Genomic DNA, 23,889 nt, shown 5'->3' with positions numbered 1-23,889 from the left:
AATTTTAAAAATGGAATAAAATGTTAAAATAAAAAGGGTTTAAATACTTTGATGATCTATCTGATCCTGGCGTACAGAACTGAGACAACTTTAAAATTGGACATAAGTGAAATCTATAAGAAGGGAAAATGGAGTCCTAGCTGTTGATTGTAATGTTTGAAATAATTAAGTCAAAATTTTAAATAGATTATTCTAAAAGGATAAAGATTGGTTTCAGGTTTGACTTGCGTATACCATAAATACTTATTTTTTGAAAGATTAAAAAGAAGAAAATCTCGAAGATTCAACTTAGACAGCTTGGGACTATACATATTGGTAGCCTTTTGCACATTGAAGAATTATATACTGATTACCAAAGATGAATTTGGAGCCATATATTGAGAAAGAAAAAAATTAAGAAACAACAGTTTTATATATAACCATCTCTAGGAACTCAGAGGATACATATTTCTGTTTTAAAGAAACAAAAATAAGAGAAAGGTTGACCTGTCTCCAAGGTCAAATTCCACCTTCATCTGTTAGAAGGTGGGGAAGTGGAGGAAGAAAGTAGTCGACCATGCATCGTTAAAAAAACAAACTGGCAAGTGAATGGAAACCAGTGAGGTGGCTTTGATTGTGTAAATTTGCAGAACACGATCAAGCCAAATGGAAACCTCACCAGTAATATTTCCACCTGGGGACAGAATCAAATAGTGGGAACCACATGCTTTTGTTGTTGCTCTTCCTGGTACAGCTTATCTCTTCCACATTACTTCCTTTTAAACATGGGTCTAATCACTTCCAAATGAGCTCTTACACTATCCATGTTCATTCCCATTTCTTTCTAAATTGCTTGCACATTATTTGGTCACAAAAAATAGCACATAATCCTTTAAGCTACACAATTACTTCATCATCTTATGACTTATAGTTGTCAACTTTCTGGCAACAAAACCTGACTGCATTTAATTAACATCACAGAGTTGGCTGTCAGTGGGTCTGATTTAACCTGTTTAAATCCAAGTCTCTGGCAGAACAGCTTACTATGATTAGCAGTACTGTTTCTAGATTCCAAAGCTGTTCCTTGAATTCTTTTTTCTCACTTTCTTTGATATCTTTCATCTCATTATGACATTAAAAATAACGCTTAACACTGTTAGATGAAAGCAAAACTAAAATCATGAACAAAATTACTCATGTAAAGTGGAAAAACAATTTCATTAAAATCATAAAACTAAAGTCAATCAGACTTCAATTTATTCACACAATTATAATTTTCTGCAATTAATGGACAGTGGCATGCAAAGTTAGAGCACATATCATTGAGAATATATAATTCTTCATATATAAAATGTAATTGGAATCTTACTTCCTTTATTATGAAAAAGTTTCTAACTGGGTCTAGTCATCTAGAGATACTTTGTAAGCTAGACATCTGTCTTATACAGGTTTTTATAACCTATATCTTGATAAAGAGAAATAGTCCAACTGAAAACCAAAAATTTCTATTCCTGAGTAGAAATCAAAGAGAAAAGTCTCTACAGTTTTACAAGTGTAATGATAAAATTAATATTTCCCATTAATTACTCTTACAGATACTCAGTAAGCGCAGTGGTGAGAAAAAGGATGGAGAAGTAGATAAAAATAGAGGGACACAACAAATGAGGAGATGAACACACAAAATGGGGAAAGAGAACACACAAAATTAACCAAGAAAAAGGTACGAGAGAGCTCTCACTTTGTGAACATTTACATATGCCAGACTCTATGCTGGGTACTTCACATTCTATTCTATTTCATCGGTAAGTAAGATAAGGGGCAAATCATGTCAGGCCACTTTCTAGGTTAAAATTCTGAATGGGCAGTGTACCTAACCCCCTAGATTCTAGAGCAAAACCTGTCAACTTGGTGTTAGGTTTCAAATTCTGCTTGTACTCAAAGATTTATGAAAGAAGAAACTTACTCAATGGTCTACATTCCCTTAACTCAGAAAAAAAAAAATATTCACAATTTTTCAGAAACCCATTGGGTGTGATCTTGGATGTCATTACCACTCGATAATTATCCAGGTGAAGGTAACAAATGTGAGCCATGCACCCTGCACAGGTGGGCATTGTGAAGTACCAGTGGTTCATGTTCTCATATTCAACGAACAAGCCAACCAAACACCAGCAAACTAATAAAAACCAATCAGTTAATAAACATTTGTTATGGTCCTACTTTCCCCCCAAACAATTTATACAAAGTCAAACACTCAATAAAATATTCAATGAAATGTCTCACTACTTTGTTAAATAATTATGAACACTGTAATTGAATGATTGAATTTTTTTCATTATGTCTGTAACATTACTATTAGTTGACTTATGGGAAAGAACTATCCATAAAATCATATGATTTTAAAACTCAGTATTTTTCTTGGGTATTCTTGAATATCCACAGTAGGGCTAAATCTGTCTCAGTGTCTAAGAAAGGTTAGTCAACATTCTTAGATATTGAGATGGCATATATATATATATATATGTATTATGTATACATGACTATTATATACAAAAATACTTAAGCTCTGCTTTCTTTTTGGAAAGTATAAGTATATATACTTTTTTCCCCAAAAAAAGCAAAGCTTAACTTAAGTATTTTTGACTCATTTTGTAAAATCAAATAGCAAATAGCAATTTTAGAGTGAAAACTTCAGTTTCATCATGGGAATTAATAGGCCTGTTCTAAAACCTCATTTCATCATATAGGGGGTATAAAGTTCATAGCTTCAGATTGGTCACAGAAGACCTTAGGCTGAGAGGATTCCCAGGTGATGGACTTGACTGAGTTTCTCTGAAGGTCTGACTCTCTCCGTGATCTCCCTGGGGACCCCAAGAGGCCAGGGAATCCTGGGGACCTGGAGATCCAAAATGACTGAGCGGTCAGCCATCCCTTGAGTAATTACAGCCGTATGTCAGGAACTAAAGAGTGACTGGGAAAGGAGTTGTTTTAGGAATTTGGAGAAGCTACGGGTTGTCTGCTTTTCTAGTATTGGTCCACTGAAATGTTTGCAGAGAAAAATGCTGGTGCCAGGCAGGCATTGCATAATCAGATACAATTGATTATTATGAAGCTTAAATGCACTAAACATATTGAACTTCCCTTTTTAAGTCATGGAAAAATACTGGGCTAAACTATTAAAACTGGGGATAAACAATGTGAGGAGTAGCATAAAATGTGAGTCATTTAAAAAATGGATTTAATATCAGGCTTTGTGAATTTTATTTGATGTTTCACCAATTATGCTCTCATATCTTTAGGAGAAACAATGAACTGTCTGTGATATGAAGAAACAATCAAGGAAAAAGTACCATTTTATTTCTGTGTAATGGCTACATAACCTATGCAGAAAACACAAAATGATTGTGGAAAAATATGAGAAATAAAATAATTTTTCATTGTCCTTTTAAAGCAGTAGTGTATGAGCGTGTGTGGCCTCTTGTAATCTCTTAGAAAGAGTTCCTGTGTGCATGTGCATTTGTTTGTGTCCAGGGATGCTGTTTCTAGATTCAGTATACAAATTTCTCTCTCTCCTTTCAAATAACACCCAGAAGACCTGTACACTTTTTAACAAAGTGGTGCAATGCCCTTGGCCCTACTTTACCAGCTATCAACAGCTAGAGGCCTACAGCCCCCTTTGTAAAGAGTATTTCTCAGTAAGTTATTATATGAGCAGCAACTGGCGAGTACAGCTTGTGATGTTAGAAATGCTAATAATTGCCTTACCTCTTCCTTCTCAGCACTTTGCAGGTCACGCCATTCCTCAGTTACATGGCCAAAATCCACTGTGTTCATAGGGACTTTAAATTCTCCAATGATGTCATGCTTAGAGAAACGATCAAAATCATACACAGCCATCACCAGGGTTTTGCCACCCAATTCCGAGTATGGCACCTAAATAAAAAGCGAGGAGGATAAAAATACTTAAAACATGTTACTTGTTCATGGTGCTTAATTTAATATTTATGTTGCATAAACAGAACAGGGATATAATTTTGTTTTTGGTTATTTTTTAAATTCAGACTTTTGACAAACTGCTTGAGGCTAAAATTACTTGAGAGAAAATGGGAATTTTTAGTGATTTATTGCTTTATCTCAAAGTTCTAGAAGCTGTTAGCATTATTAATAATGGATCCTGCTATTAGTCATGCTATAAATCCTTAAGATTAGTAAAAGAATAAACAAGCCAATTGCATCTGACTATAAATAAGTTTTTCTTGTAGAATATTGTGTTGTTATTGTTCTTATAAGTTATATTGTCAGGGTGTAACTTACTGAGGGGCAAATAACTTTTTTCAAATGTTCCATTAACTCTTGCAAGGCATTTAAATGCCACAGTTCAATGGAGCAATGATTTATTAAAGACTATGCAAGGAGTCTGAAAGGATTGAAATGATATTCACAAGTGCCTCACCTACTCCCTAAAATAATTTGTTGATTGACAAGAACTGACTAGGAAATTGATGTTTTGAATATCAGAGGTGCATTATAATATGGGTTTTGAAGTTAATTCTTGGGTATGACATGTTTTAGGATGAGTGGTGGCAAAAGGCCAAGAACTGATGAATTCTCCAGCTGTTCAAATATATCTGGGACAGATGCTATGGGTTGGGATGTTTATTAGTGACATTTTTAATATTCAGTGAAAGCAGTGCAATCCAAGTAAGCTACACTTCAGTAACTGGGTAGAAATACCTAATTAAGAAATTGTTTAGACTTGTCTTAAAGGTTTGATCAATTTTCATACACTTCCTATTATTTTATCAGTGTAAATGGTTGTCTTATGCTTCAGCAAACATTTCTCAATTAACTCTGTATATTAAGGAGGGAAGAAAAGGAAGAATATTAGGCCATCTACATAGAAGAAATTTTAGTTTTCTGAAGAGTTTTTCTTTTCTGTCATTTATGTATCATCTGTTTGGAATCTGATTATTTTATTAAGATGTTATGGTTAAAAAGTAAGCATCATACTTTTTTTTAGAAGGAATGGAAAATAAACCCTTCCAAAGGGCTGACTCTCAAAGAAACAAACAAAATATTTTAGAGTAGGGATAAACCCTTGAAAATTTTATTGTATATCTAAAATCTCTCTAGACTTTCTAATGATTGTACTCAAAGAGCCAACAGTCAAAACTCTGGGCTTGGGGTCAGACAGACCTTGTACCAGATTTGGACTTTCCAACTAAAGGGCCTGGGGCACGTGATTAAACATCAGTTTATTCATCTATTAAATTGTGATAATACTGTAATAATGGCTGCTTCATGGGGCTGTTTTGGGGATGAATGAATATATGTAAAACACCTAGCGCAGAAGAAGCCCTTGAAAATATTTATTGTTCGCATGATTACTAGCTCCTTCAGATAACTGTTTGGAGGAAAAGAAGACGAATTTAGTTTCAGGCATGTTGAGTTCCTGTTAAGTGTTTAAATCCATTGTAAAGCCAGTCCTCTTTAAAGTCTTTTATACTTCCATTCCTATATCATATTGCCTCTTGGCATTTCAAGATGAGTAATCTACAATGTCTAACTAGCTCTCTAGAAAAATTGAAGTATTTTTAAATATAGCAGAATATATTATACTGTGGATTATGTGCAGTTTGATCAACCTGTCTGAAATAAAATGAAACTTGATAAAAATGTATAGAGAATTCAAAAATTTCAATAATTACACTTGGTTTTATAGAAATTACTAATAAAATTATTAGCATTTTTTAAAAGAAATAATAATGTAGGCAATGCAATACAAAACAAAGCCCCAATACATTAGCTCATATAATTTAAGAATTTCCTCACTAAGTTTTGGTCAGAAACTGCTGACCTAAGTTAAGGTTAATAAATAGATGAATAAAACAACTGTGATTACTATTACAATATTTTTAAAATTTTATTTCCACTTTATGTTTTGTGGTATGTTGACTATAGTGATTAAGCTTCATGAGCAAATACTCTTCCTGAGCTGAGTGTTTCCAGAATGTCTTTACTGCTACTTTAAATTCACTGTCTAGGTACAGAAAAACCAGATTTTAAATAAGATTACTGACAATCCATGAGGGACCTTTGTCTTGAAAACTCAGAAATTTTAGAGTGAATAGAAAGACACTTCCCCTTTACATAATTGAAAACAAGGTTTGAGAAAATGACTCATGCCCTCATTTTCAATTTATTTCATCCCAGAATGTTTGCTAACACAAGGCACATGCTAAGCCTGGCTGATGGACGTGGTGATTTTGAATTAGCCCGCTGGCATATTCACAGACATGTCATTTTTCACAAACATATTGTTCTGAGTAATGCATTAGAAAGTTTTTTTTCACATGTTAAAGATATCCACCAAAAGAATTGTTTTTATGAATGATTTCAAGCCAAGATCCACAAAGATCCTGGAGACCTGCAGGGCATGTTTTCCTGATGAGATATTATATGGCTGGAATCTCTGTTATTGTTTGTCAACTGAGGTGCCTCAACAAGATGAAGAACATCAGGGCAGAACCTAGAGTAAAGGAAAAAGGCTAGAAATGCAATAAAACAGTGTGTTCATATTCCTTTTATTGATTAGTTAAGAAGAATGACTTTAACGTGCTCAAACTGCCCTTCTACACACAGAATTTTGTTATAAGAGTCATGTCTATTTGTACCATCTAAGCATTGGGATATAGCTTAATCCTTAATCTAAGCATTGGGATATAGTTGCAATCCTTAATTGGGATTGCAACAGATGTACCTATTTTCACGAACTTTGAAATTTAGAAAAATAATGATTTCATTCTTTTGGCTTTATGTTAGGTAGGGATCTCACTTTTTAGATGTGACTGTGACATCCTAGTCATGTTCTAGTCAATTCCATTCCGAAATGACTGAACTGAATCATACTCTGAACACACTGAAAGGCAATATTGCATCTTGACTGTAGTGAAGATAAGAATTTTGCATGTTCTTACTGGAATTAATGTGAGTCCCTGAACAAGCATTCATGTGCATGTTCATGTGTATGTGACAGGATGAGATCAGTCTTTTAACTAAAACAACAAAGGAAAGGTTATAAATAAATATTAAAAAATACCTTGAAAGTAAATTGCTCATTGAAGACAGGATTAAGGGTTTTTCGGTGGACTTTCGTCTCAAATTTCTTCTTCTTATCAGGTAGCAGAAACACTTTCACATAAGGATCAGATGTGCCCCCCATGTCCAAGGCGGGCAGTTCGGCAGCCTGAATGATCCCTACTAGCAGCTGAAATAAATGAGAGGATACAGCAAACATAAATATTAGTGGACGTTTTGGAAAAGATCAATTTGTTCACAATGCTGCATATTGGGATTTCTACCTCTTCCTATTTCGTTTTAATAAACTCTTATTCTCTTATGAATCTGAATACAGAAGGCAAATGAAGTGAGCTATGTAGACTTCGGAAACCCAATTATGACAGATGCAGGCTCTGGGAAGCCTGGTTTTAAGCACAAAGGAGGCTTTTTAAAAGGTTGCTGATTGCAGTTAAATATGGAGTTCATTTTTGCAAAAGAGTTGTAATCAAATAACTTTCCAGTTGCTAAAAACCCTCATGCATTGTTTTCTTTCCAGAGCGTGATTTGTAAGTGAAAATACATTGTTAAGCAATCACAAGTTTGTAATTATAAAGTGGGAAGCTTTTATTCTTTATCAAAGCCTCAGATCAGCTGAGTAGAAATTTCTTAGAAATTGGGTAGCATTTTGAGATAAAAAATAAGATCCTCTAGTTTCTATTATATTTGACCTTCGCTTGTGGGCTGGCTACATTTATTTTAACTTACAGTAGAATGATTATTATCTGTGAGATTCTGTGTTTAAATATAGGACATGGAGTCAAAGAAATGTAATTTCAGCTTCAGAGAGAGGAAGGGAGATTGGAGGTGAGGTTTTTTAATGTTGAGTAACTATGTTTCTTATTTTTTCCAAGCACCACAGAACTATCTACATTTCTTTAAGTCTGTTATCTTACTGATGCATTCTTAAGCCTCATTATGAATATTAAAGTATTATGGCATTGTTAATATTTTTGCAAAGAAAAAAGAGGTGTGAGTAGACCATCACAGATACTCTGCCATTAGAAATTTTGCGTCAACAGACTGATTTAGATCCATACAGGAAACAAAGTAGACTCTTATAGTTATTCAAGGTATATGCTATTTGGTAAATGCAGTAACACCACAGGTTTTTACATCACAGTCTGAGAATTTGAGTTCATGCCTTTTTAACTAGTAGAGTAAAACAGCAATTCACCTCCTTAAAAAAAAGCATAGCCATTTTCATTGTGACCCGCCATGTACTGAAGTGCATTTTGGCTAGTTGGCTCAATTTTTAACATGGACCAATAACCTGAATGATTATGTTGTTTCCATTTTAATGCCTCAATATCTTTTTTGTGGAATCATGATATGACAGTGGCAATAAGAATGCTAGATTGTAGGTACACAAAACACAGACAGATGGTCAAAAAATAGCTAAAATAGGCATCAGATTATAAAGACATGATTAGTAAAGCAAACAGTCTGTCTCTTTGTTTGCTAAATTTGTATCCTCACTTTTTATAAACAATTTTCTTTTGAGCAGAAAAAAACACGAGAGAGATGGCTTAAACTCTTTAGAAGCTAGACGATTTATGATTTAGAGTTTTCGGATATTTTGTTAATAAAGAATGAGGTTACTTTTTCCAACCTTGTTCTGCCTTCTGCCTAAGAGATAAATATCACATTTTTCTCTACCATGAAAGTGTCTTAATTAAAATATGTTAGGGTTGTCTTTTAGTTTTGGTAAGCAAACATATATATTTGATCCAAACTTTATGAAGTTTTTCAGACTTTATCTTCCTGCCTCTTAGGAATCACTTTATAAATCAAATTAGCTGAGAATATTTGGGAAAAAAATCAATGCATAATATTTTAAAAACTCATCAGTTTCTCAGAATGAAATAACTTTTTAGATTTGATGTTTGCTGGAAAGGGAACAGTAAATGTACGCTTACTATATTTTAGTAAAAATATTTTCAGTGTTATTATGTTCTTAAAAATACTACTTTATAAAATGATACTTACAGTATTAATAATTAAAGCTAACTTAAAAGCTTCAAAATTATGACTAACCAGGATGAGACACCTGATTTCCACTGGAAAATATGAATGGTCAATAAATGATGAGAAAAGTATTGGATGCATATAGAAAGTCAGATTAATTTTTTTGAAAATATGTTATACATTAAGACCAATATAAGTTGTCCTTGATCTTTCCCAGAATATATCAATAAGAGGTTTTGCTCCTAACCAAATCTTGATGCTCAAATCTTAGTAGAAGTGATAGAAATGATCACAAATGTCATATGTAATTAAGTAAAAATGGTAGAATTATAAACCTGAACCTGTAAACCAATAATGTAGTTTTCTAGAACGTATTATATAATAACTAGCCAGGGCTATAATGAAGCTGATCAAAAAATTATTTTTACTATGACAGCATATTTACACATTCTTCATGAGGAACCCTCTGGAAACTTCAGAAAGTGAAGACATTATTTGAACTGTCAATCCCTAAATAAAACACAGAATTTCTGCAACAGCTTAGAGCTCTCACAGCACTAATGACTTTGGATGTTAGTCATCAAAGATGAACATTGGTGTTTTATTTATTTATTGTTCATTCCTCATCAAACTGGAAATCATTAACACATGCTGCATTACTAGTAACTGTATTTATTTTACATTCATCAGTTCTTCTTCTTCTTCTTTTTTTTTTTTTTTTTTTTTTTGAGACGGAGTCTCGCTCTGCCGCCCAGGCTGGAGTGCAGTGGCCGGATCTCAGCTCACTGCAAGCTCCGCCTCCCGGGTTTACGCCATTCTCCTGCCTCAGCCTCCCGAGTATCTGGGACTACAGGCCCCCGCCACCTCGCCCGGCTAGTTTTTTTGTATTTTTTAGTAGAGACAGGGTTTCACCGTGTTAGCCAGGATGGTCTCGATCTCCTGACTTCGTGATCCGCCCGTCTCGGCCTCCCAAAGTGCTGGGATTACAGGCTTGAGCCACCGCGCCCGGCCCATCAGTTCTTCTTTACCCAAAAAGATAAGTGAAGCAAAATGAACTGGAGACGTTTAAAACCTTCCTACTTGGAGAAGTGCTATGGCTTACACATTTTTAAATTAAATTACATTAAATTAAATTTTTTTTGAGACGGAGTCTCACCCTTGTCGCCCAGGCTGGAGTGCAGTGGCGCAATCTTGGCTCACTGCAAGCTCCGCCTCCCGGGTTCCCGCCATTCTCCTGCCTCAGCCTCTCGAGTAGCTGGGACTACAGGCGCCCGCCACCTCACCCGGCTAATTTTTTGTATTTTTAGTAGAGACAGGGTTTCACCGTGTTAGTCAGGATGGTCTTGATCTCCTGACCTCGTGATCCGCCCGCCTCGGCCTCCCAAAGTGCTGGGATTACAGGTGTGAGCCACCGTGCCCAGTCTGTCTTACAGATTTTTAAAAACCTGATCTCTAACTTAGCGTATTCCCCTAATTCTTATCCAGCTTTCACATTTCTGTAACAATTCAGAAGGTAAGGAACATTTTCATCAATGTTGTGGATCCTGGAATGTCTTCGAATGTAAAGCGACTTTTAACAGTTATCTTTCATCAATCTCTATTTTATTGACAGGCAGTCAATAAAAGGTAGCCACTATTATTCACCTAGGTGGTATTTCATGACTATGAGAAATTGAAGCAAAAATGCCTATTTTGTTACCTTCTTTAGTTCCTTGTCACTTTTTGGGCAATATTCCTAGGCACTAGAAGTAAGTCTCTGGTCTTCTCACTCTTTTAGAATTGCTATCTCATTAGCACTAGGAGTTTCACCTAGTACCATATAAGGCAATCCTGCTTTTAAATTTAAAGGACTAGAGTCAATTTTTCATCTTTGATCCCTTATCAAATCATTCTATTGTTTTTCAAAACTTTGGCGAGAATAGTGGCCAAACTCAAAGGCCCCTAGCCCTGTCTAGTTCTAAATCTGTAAAGTCCAAGGGAGGTTGCTGCAGCTCCGGCTGAGGGAGCTGACAAGGTGAGACTGTGGCTAGAAGCTCTCAGAAGCAGACTGACTGCTTCAAGTTAATTTGTATTCGGTCTGCCTGCTGAAAGTGCCACAAGTAGATGTAATCGGTTGAATACTGTGAATTCTAATTACCAGAAGTTAAATTAGCAAGTAGGGGACTGCCAGTTCTTAGAAATTATTTCATCCATAGCTTTGATAATTGCATTTTCTCCTCGCAGCGAACAAAATATTTTAAGAAGTATCTTGCTGCAATTTCTACTTGGTAATTTCAGAAAACATAATGGAATTTGAAGACATTTCTCCACTTCAGACCTGGTTATTTTGGAAATCATAATCCAGTGAATACTGAAGTTTTCCCAGTTTCTCCTCTTCTTTGGGTTCTTCTTTTTCTTCTCCATCAGTCAATCCAGTTTCAGCATCATCATCCTTGAGGGCCTATGTATAGAGAAATGGATCACATGTGAATTTCAGTGAATTTTCATTAAAACTTAAATTGAACTGGGCCTGTAGTTACACTTCCAAGCTGTTCGAAGCAAGCACTAAGATGCTGGAAATCTGTTTGACACACATTCACATTTGCTGCTTACATATGTTTTTAAATTCCTTTTGTGCACGGAATTTTTTTTCCCCAATCAGCAAGCAAAATGAAAGCGATGGAAGAAGCCCCTCAGAATATTGCAAGCAAAAAATGTAACATTGTTGCAAAGAAAGTATCAACTTGGTGTTGTATTTGGCTCTGATAAAACTGCTGCTTTCAGAGGAAAGATAAAACATGCTACTAACCAGGCCAGGTTTCACATTCATGTAGTTTAAAGAGATGCTCAGCATCATATAAAGTATCGCTACATGCAGTGGAATAATTAATATAAAATGCATGGCCTTTTGTTGCCTTGTTTCCTATGAAAAGGATAGTTCAGTAATGATCCTCAGAAAATTTAAATTCCCTGTCTTTCACATCTACATTTATCATGGTATGAAAAAGAGGAAAAAACCATGCCACCAGCAAATCCATGTTTAGAGAAAAGTTCACCCCACTTCCAGTTTCAGTTTACCACTTTATTTTCATAACAGCTCCACCAAAAGCTAGGCTGAATTAAATTGATTTAAGAGTCTATTTGATGTCAAAAGATAAAAAGAGTTAGGTTTGCAATTCTGTCAAAAACAAATTGGTATAAGAATTCATTTTGTATTTAAGAGCAAAATCAATTGTATTGAACTCTCAAAACTCAGTCTGACCAATTGAATACTCTTTATAACCTAAAACTTAAGTCTACTATAAATGGAAATATTAGAAAGCTCATTATCTCGTAAGTTTCATTCAAATGCTCTTCTTTTTAAAAAATCAAAAAATATAATATGTTTTTCCAACATACAAATTTCTTAGGAACCTACAGTGAGTTTTGAAAATTGAAAATTGCCATCATGATATACATCTGTGTAGAAACAGTATCAAATTTGGTTGGCTACAAACCACTTAATTTGGAAAATTTAATCTATGCTTGGGTGTTTCTTTGAATGTTAAAATGTTGAATTACTAATAGGGCTAAAGACAGGAAACAACATGAAAATATTTCAAAATTTATATTAATTGTTTAACTTGTGAACAAGAGGCTTGGTCACTAAAGGTAACATGTGATAGTAAAGTGACCAAAAAAAAAAAAAAAAAAAGACTACTGAGTTTAGTTAGAGAACTTTAGGCAGTGGAATCCCTTTGTCCTTTCTAAACCCTAGCTGAGTATGTCTTTAACACTGTCGTAGATGCGCTCAGGAAATTGCAGCTTAGGTAATTTGCCTCCCTATAAGATTTTTGGTTTTGTAAAAATAATAGCAAACTATTTAACATCTATTTCTGTTTGATAAATCTGCATGTCAGTCTATTATTATAATAAAAAATTCATCGATTAAAATGTCTTTTCAAAAGTCTCTTTCAGAACTGAATTTATGTATCATGTTTCAGCCCAATGCAATTTGAAATAGCTGATATATTAAATCTCCTTCTCCCTAAGTGGCTTTTACCTGAATAGAAGGCAGGACCATCTCTGCAATTATTCTGCATGAAATAGGGCTAAATTTTTGATAATTTCTCAGAGCCACTGTTCATCACTGAAGTGATTAAGTCTATTCCTGTCCCAAAGGCTGAGCTTAAGCAAGACATTTTCTGTACCATCACATTAAATTCAGACCTATTAAATCAGTAGCTATTACAATATCTCAAGAGCACTATTTTCCCCTCCATGGAACAAAATTCAGAAGAAAAAGCTTGTAAACCTAGCAGTTCTGAGGTTTGATAAATTGCAGTAGAAAAAGCTGGGTTGGGAATATCAGACCTTATTTTAAATTTCAAAGATTAAGTGCACATGCTTATGGTTTGCTTTGACATTCAACAGGTGCTTTGTTCGCAACCATCAGAAGGAGCATTTGTTCATTCTCAGTGACATTGTTCAGATTTGGATTTAATAAGGCAGACTGGAAAAGTAGCGCAAGGGACTGAATTTCTTTCTGTGTCCATCAACTTAAAACTTGAGCTTTCTAATACTGTTATATTTAATCCATTAGCGTGTTTAAAATGAGAACACCTTATCTTTAAAGAAATCAATTTAGTTCAGCCTCTTGATGTGTGTCAGAATGATATACCCTCAGCTGTGGAGCCCCAGGTGCCAGGCCACTAAATGTATCTGAGCGTTGACTAGGGATGTCTAAGTAGCAGAGGAAACCTACCGCAAGGGACAGTCCAGAACAGTCATGAGACACAACACAGATAAGGACATAGAAGGAAGAAATAAAAATTAAAATATCCACACACATTAGTGAAAACCATGGAGAAATGACCTTTCCAGACCTATGACTGTACAAGTGAATATTTTCCTTCTGTCTGCTTAGTGTTCTCCAGTTTTAACGCATACAAAAGAACATGTAAATATGTATTTTATGCAACATAAATGTCTATACTTTTTGTAATCATTGCAGAATATTTAAAAAATCTTCCTTGGTTTCAAAATCTTACTATAGAGACATGTAGCCATGAATATTGAAATTTGAATTTCTGTGAGTTTGATATGAATTGAAATGGTAAAAATGTATTGATTGTCCTAGAGCATTTATATCCTGTATCTAGAGCCTATATATTTCTTTCTTTCTTTCTTTTTTTTTTTTTTTTTTTTTTTTTGAGACGGAGTCTCGCTCTGTCACCCAGGCTGGAGTGCAGTGGCCGGATCTCAGCTCACTGCCAGCTCCGCCTCCCGGGTTCACGCCATTCTCCTGCCTCAGCCTCCCGAGTAGCTGGGACTACAGGTGCCCGCCACCTCGCCCGGCTAGTTTTTTTTTTTTTTTTTTTTGTATTTTTTAGTAGAGACGGGGTTTCACCATGTTAGCCAGGATGGTCTCGATCTCCTGACCTCGTGATCCGCCCGTCTCGGCCTCCCAAAGTGTTGGGATTACAGGCTTGAGCCACTGCGCCCGGCCTATTTATTTCTTAAGATTAAGAAATTATATCTAAAATGCCTCTCACGTCTGTCTTGTTTTTAAACAAGAGAGGCATAAGCCATCTTTATTTTCTTCCCATGTTCACTTCAACATTCTGCTGAAGATATTTTGAAAATATAATTATTTAATAATAATTTTAATTTGTATTCATGCTATTTTGATTTTTGGGTGATCTGATGATCATCATGTGACAAAACATCCTCTTAAAATCTGCACATTCTGTTTTGCTTTTTCAGCCTTCCTCTTCATAAACTGATGGAACCCATGACTAGCTACTTTTGTCTGCTTCAAAAAGTAGCGTAAGCTACAGTTATATAAACGTTTATCACTGGAGTGTATATTCATCTGTCCAAATTATATCTTATTCTGTGCATTTAATTACTCATAACTTAGTAAAATTGAGACCTAGCTAATGTCCTATGTAGACAAAGCGATCTACTTAAAATGACTGAAAACATCTTTTTGAGTGGTTGACATTCTAAATAATTTGCAATAACAGATTATTATAAACTATCACTGACTTCTTAATATTTCTTTGTTTGAATCATTTTCTCTGTCTCTCCCCATCCAAAAAATAGATCATCAATGAAAAATTAACCCCCATTAATTCTCTATATTTGAGATCTTGGTCATTTATCCAGGTCATAACAGGGGTAATAAACACCACCACTATGCCATAAATTATAATCTTATATCATACAGAACAAATCCCACAAATATTATAGATTTATTGTCCTAGGAAGAAATGTTATAGTTATCACTTAACATTATTCAGTAATTTTAATTAATTCTAGAACACAGTGAAACCACATTCAAATTTTATGACAATTATGAAAATGATAGTAATCTATTGTCAAATTATTGTTTTCATAATATTGATAAAATTAACATACATATTATTCAGTCCGTGCCCATCTAGGAGGTTATTTCCACACTTAATCTCCCAATAAGTTGTTTAAATAAATCTTTATCAAGTCCTGCTTGCTATGAAAAGTGTGGAAATAAAGACATGATTTGAAATTTTAGTTCTACTTAATTGAAGAGAAAAATCTTTATTAGACACTTGTAGTTGGACGTTTATGAATTGGCTTTTGTGACTGTGATTAGAAATTGCCAGAAAAATCAAACTCTTGCTACTTGGAACTCAGTCCCAAACTCTCTGAGTATGAGTACAGGCATTCCATCCATTCCATGGCTCCAAAACCAAACAAAAATGCAGGAAGCAAAAAATGAGCCTTTGTGAAATTATTATCAATAGATACTATAGTGTCTTTGAGGAAAAAGAGTTTAAAACTCAAGCTGGGAAGGGGAATTAGTGTCCTGAATATGTAATGAACTAGGAAACAATGCAAATGTACTTAAAATGCGTGTTGTAACACTTGATTAAATTGTTCTTAAGGAGATTCAGGTTTAAGAGTTTGATTAATAGTAATTAATAGTATAAGAGGAATTTATAAAACTGCCTATGTATTTTGCTATTTGGGAATAAATAAAACTTTTGTATTTCATGGAAAACACTGATAATTGAAAATGTTATTTCTATAAAAAATCTGTATATATACATTTTAATTTTAAAATATGAATTAAATATTCTTTAGAGATATTCAATATGAATATTATTTAAAAAATGAAGGGGCATTTAAAAATTATTAATAATGGCAAACATTAACTTGAACCAAGTTGTCCAATTAATTTAGCCAAAAACAGATAGCAACAGAAAGAACATCCAAATAGCTTTTTTGGGCTTGGAAAGATAACCCAGCCAGATGGATTTTATAACCAGTGTTATGGTTGTAATTGTCCTTATTAAATTGAAATGAGAATTTTGTCTTTTAAGAAATAAGAAAGAAAACTTTTTTATAAGGCAAAAATTCTGTCCTGTCTTGTTCTTTAGAACTGGCTCATATTTCTCTCTCTTCTCCCATATAACTCATTATTCTTGAGAACTAATTTTTCAACTGGATGGACATGTAGGAAAAGCAGCTTTCATCAAGTTTGATGAACAGCTGTAAAACTCAGCTATTTAACAGCAATTATGAACAGTAGAAATTAGAAAGATCCCCTGCCCAACTGCAAAAACACTCAGGCACTTTTTATTTGATTTTTCTAACTCTAAACACAATGAAGACTGGTTAAACAGATGTAATCAAAATATTCAGGCATCATCCTCATATGCCAAACCCATCAAGATGGACCTGATGATCATGGATTCCCTTTTCTGTTCTATATGCTCAGGAGATTGGAAAACCCTGCCAAATGCCTCTATTATGCTTTGGGATCTTGGACAATGACTGAAAGGTTTGCAAAGCATCTCAAAAACAATATGGGTCCAGAAGTTGTTTATTTCTATAATTATATGGCATAAAATAATAAACCATTTGTTTATCGTTTTTAAACAAAATAATCTAAGAAGAAATGTGGAAAGAATACATTACCTGATCTTTCATTGTCTTCCCTAAGTCTTTTACATCTTTCATGTTAATGGCATTCTTTCCTCCTTTTTCTTTTCCCTTCTTCTTGTTTTTCTTTTTGAACAAACATTTCTTACAGATACAAAAGCAGCAGGTCAGGACTAAAAGGACTGCGACTATGGCTATTGCGATTAAGGCCCACGGTGGCACTGAAAGAAAGAAATACACAGAGAGCACTAGTCATACAACATACAACACTTAGATGTGCAAAACCTTTTAACTCATGGGCTATAAAGATATTCAGTTTTTCATTTGCATTTTTGAGCACCCATTATGCTACAGGTACACTATTCCTCAGTACTTTATCCACGTTGTTGTCTCCACTGAGTGTATTGTTTCCTTTCTTTCCCACTTTGCCCTTCCAGATATAACAAATATCATCTCCTTCCTATTACTTTTCTTGACTCTCCAAGCTAGATTTCTAGAAACACATCTCTTCACTTATTCAGAGCCAAGCTTTGGAGTTCGGCCATTGAGTTTAAATCCTGGCTCCACTATTTACTAGCTGTGTGATCTTGGGCAAGTCATCTAACCTCTCTCTGTCTCACTTTCCTCATCTCTAAAGTGGAAGTAAATTGGTAGGTACCCCAAAGATCTTTCTGAGTATTAAATAATAAGATGCAGTGCCTGGCACATGGCAAAAGCTTAATAAATGGCAGCTGCTATTACTCATCTATAAAATACTAGCATGTTCTGGCATGGTGGGGGACAGATATTAGTCATATATGTAGAACAACAAATGTAAAATCATAACAATAGTGAAGGTTAAGAAGAAGTACTTGGTGATTTGAAAATCAATCATGGGGAAATGCATGCACTGAGTTTCTCTAGATGTGGGTGATGCTCATGCGTTTGGTGGCTCTTAACCCAGGTTTAGATTTTTTTTTTTTTGAGACAGAGTCTCGCTCTGTTGCCAGGCTGGAGTGTAGTGGCATGATCTTGGCTCACTGCAACCTCTGCCTCCTGGGTTCAGGCGGTTCCCCTGCCTCAGTGTTCTGAGTAGCTGGAACTTCAGGCATATGCCACCATGCCCAGCTAATTTATATATATATTTTTAGTAGAGACGAGGTTTCACCATGTTGACCAGGATGGTCTCGATCTCTTGACCTTGTGATCCGCCTGACTTGGCCTCCCAAAGTGCTGGGATTACAGGTGTGAACCACGGCACCTGACCAAAGTTAGCTATCATTTCTTTACAGTCAAGGCATTGTGGGTAAGGTAAAGAGCTCAGGACATATGAAAAAACATAAACTACTCACACAAATAAATGTGTAAAAAGCAAGATGAGTACACTGAGGGGAGTTTAGTGAAAATGCAAAGGGAATGAGAGGAGGAAGGATGATTTTTAGATAAGAGGAGAGGCCTAGGTTTACAGGCTGTTTAAAATAATAGAACATATATACATAAATATACTCAAATAAACATTTAGTTTTCTATTACAGTTGTCCCTCTGCTTAGAGTTGGTATATTTTCTTATTTGGTATGCCTTACATTATGTGCTTATAAAAAATAAGGTGACGTGGAAACATTTATGATTTCGGTTAGGTTGGAAGGGAAGTACTCATAAAACAAATCACAGCTATTGAGATTAATCAGAAGTAATTTTATTTGTCTGTTGTAAGAAAAAATGATACAGGGCACTGAAATGATAAGAGAAAGCCAAATAAACATTACTAGAACCAGTGATTGCTGAACACCAGTCAGGAGTACTTTGATAAAGTAAAAACACTTAAAAATTAACCTCTCTTCAAAATCGAGAAAATCTACTCTCTTTGCTTTTCCTCTGCATTTAGTATTATTGTGCAGAATACTTACTATGCATATTATTCCAGCTTATGACTGGATACTAGATGTTAACCTAAGGACGTAAAACTACAACTTTTGAAATTGTGTTTTCTACCAAAGAAATACTTATGTGAAAGTTACAGAAAAACCCACACCTAAAGACGTTTTCTTCCAGTTCTTTAAACTTATTAAGCAATGTAAAGATTAAAAAAGTAAATTATTTTATGTAACCAATGACATCATTCATAATACTTCATTTAAAAGCATCTATCTCCCTTGATCTAGCTAAAATCCTGTCATGCATGAACAAGAGAGTGTACGTATCCATTGCAGGAAAGATGGCATTCATAATGACCCTTCATTTTGAACCTCATAAATTATTCTCCCAGTTGGACTTGTGTGGTGATAATCGCTCAGAGAGCTACATGAAAGTCTCTTAAATTATACAAGACAAGACAAAGACGACTTGACAAGTTCACAAAAAGAAAACAGTGAAAGCAAAGGAACATTATTTAATCAAAGGGAGTTAAAGAGCTAGGAACATGAGATTACAGGAAGAAATGTGAAATAATGCAACTTGAAGGGAATTTATAACCACTGGACAACTTTTATTTTATGGCTTTTATTTCTTAAAGCACTGCTATCTTTTAGATTTGCCTTCAGTTTGAATAACTTTAAGTTGGAATATGCTATGTTAAATATAATGAAATTAACAGAATTTTCTTCACAATGTATTGGCACCTTTAGATAGATAAAATAAAAAAATGCTTAAAGTTATCATTTTGTATAGCTATAGGATAGCTTGACTCATTAGTCGTATATCATGTAAAGAAACAGCCATTTTTAGTAAATAGAGTACTGGGATGCTCATGTTAAAATTTTATTTCATTGCGTAGAGTAACCAAATATTTAAAATTTGTCAAGTTTACTAAGAAACAACACCCACAGTATTATTCATCTGCAGTATTTCTAGAAACGTGTCTCAGTATTGGTCATGCAAATCTTCTGGAATATATTTTGGATAAGGCTAAAAGTTTATGGAAGACCCACCTACCTGTTATGGCCCAGCAATTGGGCTACAGTTACAGATACATTATCTTATTTAGTCTTTGCAGCAGTTTTGTTTAGTATCACTTCAGTTTTACAGAGGAAAAACTCTATAGGTTGAATAGTTTGAGAAATTCAAATTTATCTTTAGGTTGTTAGGTTAAAAATGTGAATATTAAAAATGTATACAGAGAAAAAAATTTGTATCTAGGTTTAAAATCTCTTTAATAGAACATGTTAAATTAAAAAATTCAGTGAAGCAAATAACAGCATAAAATGCAGTGATTTTTTTAAATATAAAATAAGGGTTTCAGTCAAACATAGTCTCATCAAAATACTGCTACAGGCAGAAAACTATCAGTTTATTGTTATTGCTACCCAACTATCATTATGTGGAAGTTTATAATAAGAATTTTAAAATTCAACTTAAAGGCCTTTCAGCAGAAAATAATAGACTAGTATAAAAACTCTATTGGGGGGCGGAGCAAGATGGCCGAATAGGAACAGCTCCAGTCTCCAACTCCCAGCGCGAGCGACACAGAAGACCGGTGATTTCTGCATTTTCAACTGAGGTACCGGGGTCAACTCACTGGGGAGTGCCGGACAATCAGTGCTGGTCAGCTGCTACAGCCGGACCAGCGAGAGCTGAAGCAGGGTGAGGCATCGCCTCACCTGGGAAGCGCAAGGGGGAAGGGAATCCCTTTTCCTAGCCAGGGGAACTGAGACACACAACACCTGGAAAATCGGGTAACTCCCACCCCAATACTGCGCTTTAAGCAAACTGGCACACCAGGAGAATATATCCCACACCTGGCCGGGAGGGTCCCACGCCCACGGAGCCTCCCTCATTGCTAACACAGCAGTCTGCGGCGATCTAACCGCAAGGCAGCAGCGAGGCTGGGGGAGGGGTGCCCGCCATTGCTGAGGCTTAAGTAGGTAAACAAAGCCGGTGGGAAGCTCGAACTGGGTGGAGCTCACAGCAGCTCAAGGAAACCTGCCTGTCTCTGTGGACTCCACCTCTGGGGACAGGGCACAGCTAAAAAACAACAGGGGGAGCAGCAGAGGCCTGTGCAGATGCAAACGACTCTGACAGCTTTGAAGAGAGCAGTGGGATCTCCCAACACGGAGGTTGAGATCTGAGAACGGACAGACTGCCTGCTCAAGTGGGTCCCTGACCCCTGAGTAGCCTTACTGGGAGACATCCCCCACTAGGGGCAGTCTGACAGCCCACACCTCACAGGGTGGAGTACACTCCTGAGAGGAAGCTTCCAAAGTAAGAATCAGACAGGTACACTCGCTGTTCAGCAATATTCTATCTTCGGCAACCTCTGCTGCTGATACCCAGGCAAACAGGGTCTGGAGTGGACCTCAAACAATCTCCAACAGACCTATAGCTGAGGGTCCTGACTGTCAGAAGGAAAACTAGCAAACAGGAAGGACACCTATACCAAAACCCCATCAGTACGTCACCATCATCAAAGACTAGAGACAGATAAAACCACAAAGATGGGGAAAAAGCAGGGCAGAAAAGCTGGAAATTCAAAAAATAAGAGCGCATCTCCCCCTGCAAAGGAGCGCAGCCCATCACGAGCAATGGATCAAAGCTGGTCAGAGAATGACTTTGACGAAATGAGAGAAGAAGGCTTCAGTCCATCAAACTTCTCAGAGCTAAAGGAGGAATTACGTACCCAGCGCAAAGAAACTAAAAATTTTGAAAAAAGAGTGGAAGAATTGACAGCTAGACTAATTAATGCAGAGAAGGTCATAAACGAAATGGCAGAGATGAAAACCATGACATGAGAAATACGTGACAAATGCACAAGCTTCAGTAACTGACTCGATCAACTGGAAGAAAGAGTATCAGCGATTGAGGATCAAATGAATGAAATGAAGCGAGAAGAGAAACCAAAAGAAAAAAGAAGAAAAAGAAATGAACAAAGCCTGCAAGAAGTATGGGATTATGTAAAAAGACCAAATCTATGTCTGATTGGGGTGCCTGAAAGTGAGGGGGAAAATGGAACCAAGTTGGAAAACACTCTTCAGGATATCATCCAGGAGAACTTCCCCAACCTAGTAGGGCAGGCCAACATTCAAATTCAGGAAATACAGAGAACGCCACAAAGATACTCCTCCAGAAGAGCAACTCCAAGACACATAATTGCCAGATTCACCAAAGTTGAAATGAAGGAAAAAATCTTAAGGGCAGCCAGAGAGAAAGGTTGGGTTACCCACAAAGGGAAGCCCATCAGACTAACAGCAGATCTCTCGGCAGAAACTCTACAAGCCAGAAGAGAGTGGGGGCCAATATCCAACATTCTTAAAGAAAAGAATTTTAAGCCCAGAATTTCATATCCAGCCAAACTAAGTTTCATCAGTGAAGGAGAAATAAAATCCTTTACAGATAAGCAAATGCTTAGAGAGGAACAACCGGTACCAGCCATTGCAAAAACATGCCAAAATGTAAAGACCATTGAGGCTAGGAAGAAACTGCATCAACTAACGAGCAAAATAACCAGTTAATATCATAATGGCAGGATCAAGTTCACACATAACAATATTAACCTTAAATGTAAATGGACTAAATGCTCCAATTAAAAGACACAGACTGGCAAACTGGATAAAGAGTCAAGACCCATCAGTCTGCTGTATTCAGGAGACCCATCTCCCATGCAGAGACATACATAGGCTCAAAATAAAGGGATGGAGGAAGATCTACCAAGCAAATGGAGAATAAAAAAAAGCAGGGGTTGCAATCCTAGTCTCTGATAAAACAGACTTTAAACCATCAAAGATCAAAAGAGACAAAGAAGGCCATTACATAGTGATAAAGGGATCAATTCAACAGGAAGAGCTAACTATCCTAAATATATATGGACCCAATACAGGAGCACCCAGATTCATAAAGCAAGTCCTTAGAGACTTACAAGGAGACTTAGACTCCCATACAATAATAATGGGAGACTTCAACACTCCACTGTCAACATTAGACAGATCAACGAGACAGAAAGTTAACAAGGATATCCAGGAATTGAACTCATCTCTGCACCAAGTGGACCTAATAGACATCTATAGAACTCTCCTCCCCAAATCAACAGAATATACATTCTTCTCAGCACCACATCGCACTTATTCCAAAATTGACCACATAATTGGAAGTAAAGCACTCCTCAGCAAATGTAAAAGAACATAAATTATAACAAACTGTCTCTCAGACCACAGTGCAATCAAACTAGAACTCAGGACTAAGAAACTCCATCAAAACCGCTCAACTACATGGAAACTGAACAACCTGCTCCTGAATGACTACTGGGTACATAACGAAATGAAAGCAGAAATAAAGATGTTCTTTGAAATCAATGAGAACAAAGATACAACATACCAGAATCTCTGGGACACATTTAAAGCAGTGTGTAGAGGGAAATTTATAGCACTAAATGCCCACAAGAGAAATCAGGAAAGATCTAAAATTGACACTCTAACATCACAATTAAAAAGAACTAGAGAGGCAAGTGCAAACACATTCAAAAGCTAGCAGAAGGCAAGAAATGACTAAGATCAGAGCAGAACTGAAGGAGATAGAGACACAAAAACCCTCCAAAAAATCAATGAATCCAGGAGTTGGTTTTTTGAAAAGATCAACAAAATTGACAGACCGCTAGCAAGGACTAATAAAGAAGAAAAGAGAGAGGAATCAAATAGACACAATAAAAAATGATAAAGGGGATATCACCACCAACCCCACAGAAATACAAACTACCATCAGAGAATACTATAAACACCTCTACGCAAATCAACTAGAAAATCTAGAAGAAATGGATAATTTCCTGGACACTTACACTCTCCCAAGACTAAACCAGGAAGAAGTTGAATCCCTGAATAGACCAATAGCAGGCTCTGAAATTGAGGCAACAATTAATAGCCTACCCACCAAAAAAAGTCCAGGACCAGATGGATTCACAGCTGAATTCTACTAGAGGTACAAGGAGGAGCTGGTACCATTCCTTCTGAAACTATTCCAATCAATAGAAAAAGAGG

At 35.8% G+C, this 23,889-nt stretch overlaps 1 protein-coding gene across 3 annotated transcripts in view; it reads right to left on the bottom strand.

Annotated features, from left to right (window-relative positions):
• The window catches only part of SYT1 (synaptotagmin 1), a 600,629-nt gene that overhangs the window by 154,947 nt on the left and 421,793 nt on the right, over nucleotides 1-23,889 (bottom strand). For 2 of the 3 annotated variants that reach the window (XM_030939619.1, XM_010380423.2), the window contains 4 exons: nucleotides 16,987-17,171; nucleotides 11,381-11,503; nucleotides 7,079-7,246; nucleotides 3,745-3,912 (listed from right to left, as the gene is read on the bottom strand). In XM_030939619.1, the coding sequence (XP_030795479.1) occupies nucleotides 3,745-3,912; nucleotides 7,079-7,246; nucleotides 11,381-11,503; nucleotides 16,987-17,171 (644 nt within the window). The remainder of the gene's footprint in view (nucleotides 1-3,744; nucleotides 3,913-7,078; nucleotides 7,247-11,380; nucleotides 11,504-16,986; nucleotides 17,172-23,889) is intronic. The other variant, XM_030939620.1, reaches the window with a different exon arrangement.

The sequence above is a fragment of the Rhinopithecus roxellana genome, chromosome 10 (assembly GCF_007565055.1).
Source record: "Rhinopithecus roxellana isolate Shanxi Qingling chromosome 10, ASM756505v1, whole genome shotgun sequence".
Taxonomy (NCBI): Eukaryota; Metazoa; Chordata; class Mammalia; order Primates; family Cercopithecidae; genus Rhinopithecus; species Rhinopithecus roxellana.
Note: the sequence above shows the minus strand (reverse complement) of the source record. Positions and strands in the feature narration are given on the sequence as shown.